The sequence below is a fragment of the Lissotriton vulgaris genome, chromosome 12 (genome assembly GCF_964263255.1).
Source record: "Lissotriton vulgaris chromosome 12, aLisVul1.2, whole genome shotgun sequence".
Taxonomy (NCBI): Eukaryota; Metazoa; Chordata; class Amphibia; order Caudata; family Salamandridae; genus Lissotriton; species Lissotriton vulgaris.
Window position 1 is genome coordinate 147,724,876 of NC_141700.1, and position 14,773 is coordinate 147,739,648.

Sequence of the window (14,773 nt, forward strand, 5' to 3'; positions counted from 1 at the left end):
ACAGTTAGTACTGATTCATTAAACTTAACTCCACAGTTGGTACAGATTTATGATTCTTAACTCCACAGTTGGTATAGATTTATGATTCTTAACTTCACAGTTGGTACCAGTTTATTATACTTTACCCCACAATTGATACTGATTTATGATACTTAACTTCACAGTTGGTACGGATTTATTATACTTAGCCCCACAGTTGGTACCAATTTATGATACTTAACTCCACAGTTGGTACAGACTTATAATATATAACTCCACAGTTGGTACTGATTTATTATACTTAACTCCACAGTTGGTACAGATTTATTATACTTATCCCTACAGTTGGTACCGATTTATGATACTTAACTTCACAGTTAATACAGATTTATTATACTTAACCCCATAGTTGGTACCGATTTATGATACTTAATTTCACATTTGGAACCAATTTATTATACATAACCTCACAGTTGGTACAGATTTATTATACTTAACCCCACAGTTGGTACCGATTTAAGATACCTAACTCTACAGTTAGTACTGATTCATTAAACTTAACTCCACAGTTGGTACAGATTTATGATACTTAACTCTACAGTTGGTACAGTTTTATGATTCTTAACTTCACAGTTGGTACCGATTTATTATACTTAACCCCACAGTTGGCACCGATTTATTATACTTAACTCCACAGTTGGTACAGATTTATTATACTTATCCCTACAGTTGGTACCACTTCATTATACTTAACTTCACAGTTAATACAGATTTATTATACTTAACCCCATAGATGGTATCGATTTATGATAGTTAAATCCACAGTTGGTACCAATTTATTATACTTAACTCCACAGTTGGTACAGATTTATTATACTTAAATCCACAGTTGGCAAAGACTTATAATACTTAACCCCACAGTTGGTACCGATTTATGATACTTAACTTCACAGTTGGTAACGATTTATTATACTCAACTCCACAGTTGGTACTGATTTATGATACTTAACTCCATAGTTGGTACACATTTATTATACTTAACCCCGCAGTTGATACCGATTTATGATACTTAACTTCACGGTTGGTATGGATTTTTTATACTTAGCCCCACAGTTGGTACCGATTTATGATACTTAACTTCACAGTTGGTACCAATGTATGATACTTAACTCCATAGTTGGTACAGATTTATGATACTTAACTCCACAGTTGGTACAGATTTATGATACTTAACTTCACAGTTGGTACCGATTTATTATACTTAACCCCACAGTTGGCACCGATTTATGATACTTAAATTCATAGTTGGTACAGACATATAATATATAACTCCACAGTTGGTACTGATTTATTATACTTAACTCCACTGTTGGTACAGGTTTATTATACATATCCCTACAGTTGGTACCGATTTATGATACTTAACTTCACAGTTAATACAGATTCATTATACTTAGCCCCATAGTTGGTATTGATTTATGATAGTTAAATCCACAGTTGGTACCGATTTATGATACTTAATTTCACAGTTGGAACCAATTTATTATACTTAACCCCACAGTTGGTACCGATTTATTATACTTAACCCCACAGTTGGCACCGATTTATTATACTTAACTCCACAGTTGGTACAGATTTATTATACTTATCCCTACAGTTGGTACCACTTCATTATACTTAACTTCACAGTTAATACAGATTTATTATACTTAACCCCATAGATGGTATCGATTTATGATAGTTAAATCCACAGTTGGTACCAATTTATTATACTTAACTCCACAGTTGGTACAGATTTATTATACTTAAATCCACAGTTGGCAAAGACTTATAATACTTAACCCCAGAGTTGGTACAGATTTATTATACTTAACTCCACAGTTGGTACAGATATTTTATACTTAACCCCACAGTTTGTACTGATTTATTTAACTTAACTCCACATTTGGTACAGATGTTTTATACTTAACCCCACAGTTGGTACAGATGTATTACACTTAACCCCACAGTTGGCACAGATGTATTATACTTAACCCCACAGTTGGTACAGATGTATTATACTTAACCCCACAGTTGATACAGATGTATTATACTTAACCTTGCAGTTGGTACAGATGTATTATTCTTAACCCCACAGTTGGTACAGATTTATTATACTTAATTCCACAGTTGGTATTGATGTATTATACTTAACCCCACAGTTGGTACAGATTTATTATACTTAATTCCACAGTTGGTACTGATATATTACACTTAACCCCACAGTTGGTACTGATGTATTATACTTAACCCCACAGTTGGTACTGATTTATTATACTTAATTCCACAGTTGGTACTGATATATTACACTTAACCCCACAGTTGGTACAGATGTATTATACTTAACCCCACAGTTGGTACAGATGTATTATACTTAACCCTACAGTTGATACAGATGTATTATACTTAACCTTACAGTTGGTACAGATGCATTATACTTAACCCCACAGTTGGTACTGATTTATTATACTTAATTCCACGGTTGGTACTGATGTATTACACTTAACCCCACAGTTGGTACAGATGTATTATACTTAACCCCACAGTTGATACAGATGTATTATACTTAACCCCACAGTTGGTACAGATGTATTATACTTAACCCCACAGTTGGTACAGATGTATTATACTTAACCTTACAGTTGGTACAGATGTATTATACTTAACCCCACAGTTGATACAGATGTATTATACTTAACCTTACAGTTGGTACAGATGTATTATACTTAACCCCACAGTTGGTACAGATTTAATATACTTAATTCCACAGTTGGTACTGATGTATTATACTTAACCCCACAGTTGGTACAGATTTATTATACTTAATTCCACAGTTGGTACTGATTTATTTAACTTAACTCCACAGTTGGTACAGATGTTTTATACTTAACCCCACAGTTGGTACAGATGTATTACACTTAACCCCACAGTTGGTACAGATGTATTATACTTAACCCCACAGTTGGTACAGATGTATTATACTTAACCCCACAGTTGATACAGATGTATTATACTTAACCTTACAGTTGGTACAGATGTATTATACTTAACCCCACAGTTGGTACAGATTTATTATACTTAATTCCACAGTTGGTACTGATGTATTATACTTAACCCCACAGTTGGTACAGATTTATTATACTTAATTCCACAGTTGGTACTGATATATTACACTTAACCCCACAGTTGGAACTGATGTATTATATTTAACCCCACAGTTGGTACTGATTTATTATACTTAATTCCACAGTTAGTACAGATATATTACACTTAACCCCACAGTTGGTACAGATGTATTATACTTAACCCTACAGTTGATACAGATGAATTATACTTAACCTTACAGTTGGTACAGATGTATTATACTTAACCCCACAGTTGGTACTGATTTATTATACTTAATTCCACGGTTGGTACTGATGTATTACACTTAACCCCACAGTTGGTACAGATGTATTATACTTAACCCCACAGTTGGTACAGATTTATTATACTTAATTCCACAGTTGGTGCAGATGTAGTTCCTATTTGTTGATACAGCATCGTTGACCTGCTCGAGGAAAAACCAGATTTAAGTTTGAAAATGTTCACATTCAAAAAAGGATTCATTAAGTATCAATTAGGAAATAATTAACCGGTTCAGCGAGTTGCCTTTCCATGAATCAGCTGCACGTCTCCCTCGCTTTCAAGGAAGGGCAGGCAGCTTGGGCGATGACGGAATAGAATACGTCTCTCCTGATACATAGCAAAGAATAAAGTCACGTCTAGGAGGAAGGGCGTCATCATCACGCGAGAGGGAGGAGCCTCAAGGTGGCCTGTATAAAACACCATAGGATTCCAAGGTTTCACAAACTCCCCACGTCTCCTCGGTGATTACCCACTGCTGCCTCAGGTGAGTGACATTTATATTAACTGTAGCGGCCTGACGTGGACTTCTCGGCACTGGCTGAAGTATGTTCTGGGTTTTGGGTCAGGTGATGCTGTTCTGGGAGGCAGGTTTCTGCATCTGCATGTATGGGGCCTAGCTTACCCCAGGTTTAGTAGAGCATGCAGGCTATGTCATTGCATAGGTTAATTCTGTAAAATGTGTGTGATGAAGAGCCAGGCTCTCTGTTTCTGTTGTCTCTGTAAAATGTGTTTGCAAACCTGAGCTGGATCTTAGCAAGTCAGGACACAGTTTCTGATTTTGCTATTACTTTTTGCATTTCTGCGCATTTGTTGTTATTTAAAGTGCAAAAAGGCAGCTCTTTGCTACTCTATCAAAATACAGACATGTTTTTAGGTAACTAATTAAGATTTCGGGCAGGATTTACCAACGCTATGCACTAGTGCAAAGTAATAAAATGATGCGAAGTGCTGAGTTGGGATTTTCTTTTACTCTAAGTAGACTACATTTCTTTTCTACTTTGTATCAAAGGGCTGTCACGTGGGTGGTGCGTTTACACACTAACACCCATGGTTTCTGATGCAAAGTCCTGTTTATTAACATCTGTGGATAAAGCTTTTGATTAACAAATGTAGCCTCGCCGAGGCAGGCACAACAAACGATCTCCTACTTTTTATGAGTGCACAAGCAAAGTGGTAAAGTTTACAATTATGTGTAAGCATAGTATGTTGTGCAGGAAGGGTACCCTTCCATTACAAAACCCATGCCAGACTCACACAAATATATTTGCACTATTGTGCAAAGGTGAGTGTGCGGTGCTAGGCAGCCGGAAAGTGTGAAGCTCTTGTGAAGAGGGACGCAGTGTCCTATCTTTGTATTTGTGGTTCTGTCATGCTCTCTCGCTTTCACACAACCTAGAGCAGAAACTTGGGTTGCCGCACTGTGTTTCTTTGCTTGAAAAAATAGTACATTTGCCCCTGTTTTTGTTGTCTCGTGCTATCTGCACTAGGCTAGTGTTTACAGACAGAGGGGCATATTATCAAGGGGGTTTATCTCCGCTATTTTGGCTTTAAAAGCCAAGAAAGCGGAGATAAAATTATCTCCCTATTACCAAGCTGTCGCTAACACCAGTTAGTGACAGCTAATAGGAGATAGCGACCATCTTGGGCCCCGCTTTGCATGTCAGTGATATTTATCACTAATGACATGCAAAGTGGGCGTGCCAAGATGTTAGCTACTGGAAACAGTCCCTAACATCGCTATCTCCTATTACCAACTTTTGGAGATATTCGCGCTAAGCGCGAATATCTCCAAAAGCTAACACCTGCCCTGAGCAGTTCTTAGCCATGTTATCCAATGGGAGGTGGATAACATGGCTAAGAGCATTAGCTCGGTAATGCATGAATATCGCTGACTTTTCAGCGATATTCATGGATTGCGGCCGTTTTTTATCGCATTTGTGATAAACCTTGCTAATAGCAAGGTTTATCAGCGATAAAAATCGCCGATGTGCGGCGATAATTTTTGTCTCTAAACAAGTTAGAGACAAAAATTATCGCTAGTTGTTGGTAATATGCCCCTTAGTTTCTTGAATCCTACTGGACTAAATAGATTGATATATTGTTTTGATTGTGTAAAAGTCAGAAAACCTGTTTCCAAAATGTCTGAGATATGTAAATTCTTTAGAGACTAAGCAGATGAACTGTACGCTTGCAATCATCGTATAACTCCCCCTGATGCTCCCTTTCCCGAAAAGACCACCCACCTTTAAGATCCTCTCTGTTCTGTACCCGACATAAAACCCTGCATCCCTGTCTTCCCCTAGATACCCTTACTGAGGATAACCCTCTGCTCCTTTGTAGCTAAGCCCATGCTCTATAAATCCCTTCACCTACCTAAACTAAAAGTCTGAGTATGGCCCTAATTTGTCTGTTTTCTCTCCATCACTACCACTGGGGCGAGGCAAAGCAATGAATATGGCACTCTTTGTGAAAATAATTGTTTTATAGCACTAAAGCCTTCTGCTCCACCATGTCTTTTTCAAATAATAATACTCCCCACTTGCATCTCAGTAGATGTCACTGCCAGATTCTTGGGTCTTACCTGCACTCAGTCCCTTACCCATTTTGATAGCTGACCATGGAATAATCTTTTAATTTCTCGGTTGAAGAAACCCTTAAAACAGATATTACTTTCCAAGGGAGGTCTCACCAATGTTTCTTCAATAGACTTCCTGGGATTCCAGGTTATGCCTTGTTTCTTTTATGGGGTATTTAGCCAGTCATGGCTTTCCCAATCACACAGATTTTCATTCTGGCATGTATAAATTTACTGAACGAAAAAGGATGTGACCTAAAAAGTTGAGTGTTATTCTTCTCATATCTAACAATGGACAATTGGAGCTCTCTGCACCACTTTATTTTCTGTTGGTTACCCAATGCTACTGAACACACCGGTGTCATGTCCTGGGCTTTCCTCTAACAATCTAATGCACAATGAGGGCTTACTTCTCTGTCCACATTACTTAGAAGATCAAATGGAAACCCAGACCAGAGACCTAAGTACAATAGAAGTCTCGGAGAGAGGCATTAGCCTCCTGGGCTTAACAACATACTCTGCCACTTCGGAAACGCAAAGCTGCACTATATGCCTCCTATGTACGCCACCCTTGTACATAGGGGACAGCATCAAATACAATGGGTGTTGCGGTGGTACGTCCACCACAACTCCCACTGCACGCCCCTTTGACACTAAACATAGCGTGAAAGGGTGCCTTATGTACAAGGCAGCGTTAAGCCACGTTAAGTGGCTTAACGCTGCTTTGTACATAAGGCAAGGCCTGTATCTCCACAGGAACGTCACAAAAAGTGACGTTCTTGTGGCGATAGGGGCTTGTACAAATGCCCCACTGTACGCTAGCCTCCATGGGGCCATTGGCTAATCCTAAGGTGCCTCAGGAATCCTCTTTTAGCAAAGTCTCCTTTCTCTTTGCATACTAGGTCGCCTCTACATCGTGCAAAGATGTGCAGTCTTATGGAAGTGATCAGCTGTATTCATGAGCTATTCCAGAAGTATGGCGAAAAGGAATCCGGTCGTAACAAGCTGAACAAGGCGGAGCTCACCAAGCTGATCCAAGAGGAGCTCCCGCAATCACTTCAGGTAAAACAGCACAACATTGTCAGAAGGATCCGGTATCTGTACATAGTCTACTTGTCAACATGCAATGCATTACTTTTAGTTTCTTTTAGGAAGCAAGAAAGAGGCTACTGGAATACCCTTTCAAGGAGGGTTTTCGGAGTGAGAAGGCAGTGTTGACTGGGCTTGTTCTAAAAAAGTGATGCTCATTTGAAAACTATTAACCCCTTCGCCACGGCGCGAATTCTGCCACAGTGCAGGGGGTGGGCGTGGCGCTGCGGTGCTCATGGCGGCTCTCGCCATCATAAATCACGGTGGGCGTGCTTGAAGAAAATTAATTGTATTTTCAAAAATACATCTGAAGCACATACTTGAGTGGTAATTACTGGCACTCTCAGGAAATTAATATTTAGGATTGCTTTTACCCATCTGCTTCTTCGAGCTTGTAAGAAGGCCCAGAGCCGACACACAGCAGCGATGTACAAAATATTTCTAGAAATGCTGATTTGCCGGAGTCTGGAAGATAGCATACGACTTAGAAAATATTTGGAAGGGGCATGGGAGAGAAAAGTAGAATCGTGGTTGCATGCTAAATAATAAACCATGTGAAATTGCATTTTCAGAACCGTCTGTATTTACTTTGGCTTTAATATTTGTAGGTAAATTGTATTGAAAAGTGCAGAATGTTCTCAATATTATGATTGGGTGTGTGAATCAGCAACTTTTCTAGAGATTGCCAGGTTTGCTTGACACACTGGTAAAATACTGGAATATATTTTGAGTGCCTTGTCATGGCCTAAAACGTTTCAACACGTTTGTGTGATAAGTGTGGTGGGAAATACACTATTTAATCCCATTTTATTAAAATGTGTTGCTGCTAAGCCCCCAAACACCTTTTGAGGAAGACTGAACACTTCAAGAAATGAACACTTTCAGAAATCACCAGAAGCTAATGATCATGCACACTAGTTTGTGCTCAGTTACTTGGCCGGGTCTGAACTGGAATGGCACGGGGAGCAAAAAAACTATGGATTTAGGCCTAGATCTCTGTACTGGGGTGAATGTAACACATTGTTCTGCATTCTGTCCATCAATTGTTCTTTTTGCATTTGTCGCCCCAAGTCGGACAGGTTTGCCCAGACATGGGTCCTGTGCTGTCCATGCCACTGGAATCAAGCTATCCTGGCTGAAGAGGGGTGAAAACCCCGAAACCGGTCCTAGGATGCTAGTTTCCAGTCCAGGGAGGACCTGGCTTGGCAGTTCGGGCTGGAATGTTCCCATTGGGCGCAGGGTCAAGACTGATTTGCATATGGCTGGGTCCAATCTGGAATGGCATGGTGAGCAAAAAAACGATGGATTTAGGCCCAGATCTCTGTACTGGGGTGAATGTATGACATTGTTCTGCATTCTGTCCATCAATAGTTCTTTTTGCGCTTGTCACCCTGAATGGGACGGGTATGCTCAGATGTGAGTCCCATGCTCTCGATGCCACTGGAGTCAAGCTATCCTGGCTGATGAGGGCTGATACCCCCAAAACCGGTTCTAGGATGCTTGTTTCCAGTCCAGAGAGGACCTGGCCTGGCAGTGCTGGAGTGTTCCCATGGGGCACAAGGTCACAACTGATTTGCATATCACAAGGTCTGAACTGGAATGGCTTAAATAGCAACAAAAAGGATGGATTTAGGCCCAGATCATAGTACAAGGGTAAATGTTTGACATTGTGCAGCATTCTGTTAATCAATTATTCTTTTTTGCAGTTACTTGACTTTGCATGTTTGAAAACCTACGGTTTATGCCTGTCCAATCCTTCAGGGGTTAACCCATTGTTTGGACAAGCGCTTCAACATTCAAGAGAGTAAGCTAAACGTAAAAGCACTCTTTTGCATCATGTTGTTTCTCCTGTCAAACCAAACAATCCTCTGATGGTGCAGGGAGAGCACCAAAGGCTGTGGGCATTGTCCATGGAGGCAGAGGGTGGTTCAAAGGGTATATATATGTGGGTGGTGCCAGTGGCAGAAGAGAGAGCAGTATCCTAAGAAAACACTTTGGAAAATCAACAGGACTTTGGTATGGCTGCCAATCCTACCCTGGCATTTCCCGTCTTCCCTTGAGTGAGGGCAGTGGTAAGTTAGCGGGAGTAGAGTCTTTACAATCAAATGCAGCAACTACGGCCTGTACAGCAGATGCTGGCCAAATGCCTAGATATTTCATCGAGAGGATCATTTAGTTTCTTGATTAAGAAACGTTTTGCTCTTGCTGCATGAGTAGATGTTTATCATTTTCTTGTATTATTCTAGAACTCTAATGAAAAGGAATCAATCAACTCACTGATGAAAGTTTTGGATGAAAATCAAGATGGGGAGATTGATTTTGGCGAGTTCTTGGTCCTAGTATCTGCGCTTGGAATGTCGTATGAGCAGCATGTGAGTGAAGAGCAAGAAAACGAGTCTTGTGGAATATCACATCCTGATTATGCTCAGAAGAAACCTGTGCCAGTAGCAGAAACAAAAACCAAGTCAGCGTCAGTTCCAAAAACAAAGCCAGCACCATCTCCAGAAACAAAGTCGGTGCCAGAAAAAAAGTCACCAGCTCCAGAAACAAAGTCAGTGCTTGAAACAAAGCAGCCAGCACCATCTCCAGAAACAAAGAAAGCACCAGCAACAGAAACAAAGCCAGCACCAGTTTCAGAAGCAAAGAAAGCACCAGTGCCTGAAACAAAGCCAGTGCCAGAAACAAAGCCAGTGTCAGAAACAAAGCCAGCATCAGTGCCAGAAGTAAAGAAAGCACCAGTGCCTGAAACAAAGCCAGCATTAGTTCCAGAAGCAAAGAAAGCACCAGTGCCTGAAACAAAGCAAGTGCCAGAAACAAAGTCAGTGTCAGAAACAAAGTCAGTGTCAGAAACAAAGCCAGTATCGGTGCCAGAAGTAAAGAAAGCACCAGTGTTTGAAACAAAGCCAACACCAGCGCCAGTGCCAGAAACAAAGTCAGTGTCAGAAACAAAGCCAGTATCAGTGCCAGAAGCAAAGAAAGCACCAGTGTCAGAAACAAAGCCAACATCAGTTCCAGAAGCAAAGAAAGCACCAGTGTTTGAAACAAAGCCAACACCAGCGCCAGAAACAAAGTCAGTGTCAGAAACAAAGCCAGTATCAGTGCCAGAAGCAAAGAAAGCACCAGTGTTTGAAACAAAGCCAGCACCAGTGCCGGAAGCAAAGAAAGCACCAGTGTTTGAAACAAAGCCAGCACCAGTTCAAGAAGCAAATAAAGCACCAGTGCCAGAAACAAAATCAGTGTCAGAAACAAAGTCAGTGTTAGAAACAAAGCCAGCATCAGTGCCAGAAGCAAAGAAAGCATCAGTGTTTGAAACAAAGCCAGCACCAGTTCCAGAAGCAAAGAAAGCACCAGTAACAGAAACAAAGTCAGTGTCAGAAACAAAGTCAGTGTCAGAAACAAAGCCAGCATCAGTGCCAGAAGCAAAGAAAGCACCAATGTTTGAAACAAAGCCATCACCAGTGCCGGAAGCAAAGAAAGCACCAGTGTTTGAAACAAAGCCGGCGCAAGTGCCAGAAACAAAGTCAGTGTCAGAAACAAAGCCAGCGCCAGTTCCAGAAGCAAATAAAGCACCAGTGCCAGAAACAAAGTCAGTGTCAGAAACAAAGCCAGAATCAGTGCCAGAAGCAAAGAAAGCACCAGTGTGTGAAACAAAGCCAGCACCAGTTCCAGAAGCAAAGAAAGCACCAGTACCTGAAACAAAGCCAGTGCCAGTGCCAGAAACCAAAACAGTGTCAGAAACAAAGTCATCATCAGTTTCAGAAGCAAATAAAGCACCAGTGTTTGAAACAAAGCCAGCACCAGTGCCTGAAATAAAGCCAGTGCCAGTGCCAGAAACAAAGCCTGTGTCAGAAATAAAGCCAGCATCAGTGCCAGAAGCAAAGAAAGCACCAGTGCCTGAAACAAAGCCAGCACTAGTGTCTGAATCAAAGCCAGCACCAAAGCCAGAAGCAAAGAACGCATCAGTGCCTGAATCAAAGCCAACACCTGAATCAAAGTCAGCAACAGAGAAAAAGCCAGCCACAGTAACGAAAGGCGAGCTAGTTTTAGTGACAAAGTCAATGCCATTACCAGAAAAAAAGCCAGCTACAGTTCATGACACAAAGTCAACACCACAATCTATGTGCAAGGCACCTACAAACACAAAATCAGACTAGACAGGAGCGGAGCTTGAAACAAAACCTGCATCGCTGCCTAAAATAATCTCTGTTTCCGCTCCCAAAACTAAGTCCATACCAGTCTATTACACCACCCCAAGATACATCTATTACCCCACCCCCAGAAACATGTATTACACCACCCTTAGATATATCTATTTCACCACCCCAGAAACAACTGTTACACCACCCCAGCAACATCCATCACAGCCCCCAGACACATCTAATACACCACACCAGAGCCCAGACATATTTATCACAGCACACCGAGAAAGATCTATAACACCTCCCCAAGATACATCTTTTACCTCACCCTCAGAAACATCTATTATAAAACCCTCAGATACATCTATTACACCACCCCAGAAACATCTGTTACACCACCCCCAGAAACTTCTATCACACCACCCCCAGCAACATCTATCACAGCATCCCCAAACACATCTATTACACCACCCCCAGGCACATCTATCATAGCACACGAGAAACATCTATTACACCACCCCAAGATACATCTATTATCCCACCTCCAGAAACATCTATTACACCACCCTCAGATACATCTATTACACTACCCCAGATACAACTGTTACAATCATCCCTAGAAACATCTATTTCACCGCCCCAGAAACATCTATCACACCACCCTCAGATACATCTATTACCCAACCCCAGAAACAACTGTTACACCACCCCCAGGCACATCTATTACACACCCCCAGAAACATCTATTACACCACCCCAAGATACATCTATTACCCCACCCCCAGAAACATCTATTACACCACTTCAGACATATCTATTACCCCACCCCAAGAAACATCTATCACACCACCCTCAGATACATCTATTACACCACCCCAGAAACAACTGTTACACCCCCCCCCAGAAACAACTGTTACACCACCCCCAGACACATCTATTATACCACCCCCAGAGAAATCTATTACACCACCCCAGAAACATCTATTACACCACCCCAAAATACATCTATTACCCCACCCCAAATACATCTATTACCCCACCCCCAGAAACATCTATTACACCACCCTCAGATACATCTATTACACCACCCCAGAAACAACTGTTACACCATCCCCAGCAACATCTATCACAGCCCCCAGACACATCTATTACACCACCTCAGACACATCTACCACAGCACACGAGAAACATCTATAACACCACCCCAAGATACATCTATTACCTCACCCTCAGAAACATCTATTACACCACCCTCAGATACATCTATTACACCACCCCAGAACAACTTTTACACCACCCCCAGTAACATCTATCACACCACCCCCAGCACCATCTATCACAGCACCCCCAAACACATCTATTACACCACCCCAGACACATCTATTACACCACCCCCAGACACATCTATCACAGCACACGAGAAACATCTATTACACCACCCTCAGATACATCTATTACACTACCCAAGAAACAACTGTTACAACCATCCCCAGAAACATCTATTTCACCGCCCCCAGAAACATCTATTACACCACCCACAGATACATCTATTACCCCACCCCAGAAACAACTGTTACACCACCCCCAGAAACATCTCTCACACCACCCCCAGAAACATCTATCACAGCACCCCAGACACATATATTGCACCACCCCAGACACATCTATCACAGCACCCCCTAGAAACATCTATTATAACACCCCCAGACACATCTTTTACACCACCTCCAGAAACTTCTATTACCCCAACCCCCAGAAACATCTATTACAACACCCTCAGATACATCTATTTCACCTCCCCCAGAAACATCTATTACACCACCCTCAGATACATCTATTACACCACCCCGAGAAACATCTCTCACACCACCCCCAGAAACATCTATCACAGCACCCCCAAGAAGCATCTGTTACAACACCCTCAGATACATTTATTACACCACCCCAAAAACAACTGTTACACCATCCCCAGAAACATCTATCACAGCGCCCCAGACAGATCTAGTACACCACCCTCAGGCACATCTATCACAACACCCCAAGAAACATCTAATACAACACACCCAGACACATCTATTATACCACCCCAGAAACATATATTATCCTAACCCTCAGAAACATCTATTACACCACTCCCAGGCACATCGATCACAGCACCGCCAAGAAACATCTATTATAGCACCCTGAGAAACATCTTTTACACCAACCCCAGATACATCTATTTCACAGCCCCCAGAAACAACTTTTACATCACCCCCAGAAACATCTATTACAGCACCCCCAGAAACATCTATTACACCACCCCAGAAACATCTATTCCCCTGCTCCCAAAAATAACTGCTACACCACAGCCAGAAACGTCTATTACACCACCCCCAAAAATGACTGTTACACCACCCCCAGGCACATCTATCACAGCAGCTCCGGAAACATCTAATATAACACACCCAGACACATCTATTATACCACCCCAGAAACATCTATTACCCCAACCCCCTAGATCATCTCTTACACCACTCCCGGACACATCTATCACAGCACCCCCAAGAAACATCTGTTATAGCACCCTGAGAAACATCTATTACACCACCCCCGATACATCTATTTCACCACCCCCAGTAACAACTGTTACACCACCCCCAGACACATCTATCACAGCTCCCCAGACACATCTATTACACAACCCCAGATACATCTGTTCCCCTGCTCCCAAAAACAACTGTTACACCACAGCCAGAATCATCTATTACACCACCCCCAAAAATGACTGTTATACCACCGCCAGACACATCTATCACAGGACCCCCAGGCACAACTATCACAGCACCCCCAGGGACATTTATTATACCACCTCCAGACACATCTATCACAGCACCCCCAGTCTCATCTATTACAGTACCCCCAGACACACCTATTACAGCACCCCCAGACACATCTATTACACCACCCCCAGACACATCTATCACAGCACCCCAGACACATCTATTACACCACCCCAGAAACATCTATCACAGCACCCCCAAGAAACAGCTATCACAGTACCCCCAGATACATCTATTACATCACTGTAGACACATCTATCACAGCACCCCCAGACACATCTATTACACCACCACCAGAAACATCTAGCACACCACCCCCAGATACAACTATTACACCACCGTATTCACATCTATCACAGCACCCCTAGACACATCTATTACACCACCCCAGAAACATCTAGCACACCACCCCCAAAAACATCTATCACAGCCCCTCAGAAAAATCTATCACAGCACCCCCACAAACATCTATTACACCACCCCAGAAACATTTATAACACCCCCCCAGACACATCTATCACAGCACCCCCAGACGAGCTTCAGAAGTGGAATGAACACAAGCTCTACATACATCAAGCTGATCTAAAAATGTGTCATTTGGTTTCCCTAGAGAGGAAAGACGTCTCTTCCCTTTGCAATATCCTCCAATGTACTCAAATGTTTATTTCATCACGTGGCCTGAATTTATGTTCCTTCAATGAAATATGTACAACATAAATCAA

The 14,773-nt window shown here is 41.9% G+C and overlaps 1 protein-coding gene across 1 annotated transcript; it reads left to right on the forward strand.

Moving 5' to 3' along the window:
- The first annotated feature begins 3,881 nt into the window (after window positions 1-3,881).
- On the forward strand, window positions 3,882-12,129 carry LOC147673712 (uncharacterized). The gene is made up of 3 exons (XM_086947631.1): window positions 3,882-3,910; window positions 6,904-7,063; window positions 9,337-12,129. Exons 2-3 carry the CDS (start codon window positions 6,926-6,928, stop codon window positions 11,242-11,244), a joined length of 2,046 nt encoding a protein of 681 aa, XP_086803757.1. The 5' UTR covers window positions 3,882-3,910; window positions 6,904-6,925; the 3' UTR covers window positions 11,245-12,129.
- Window positions 12,130-14,773: the final 2,644 nt, after the last annotated feature.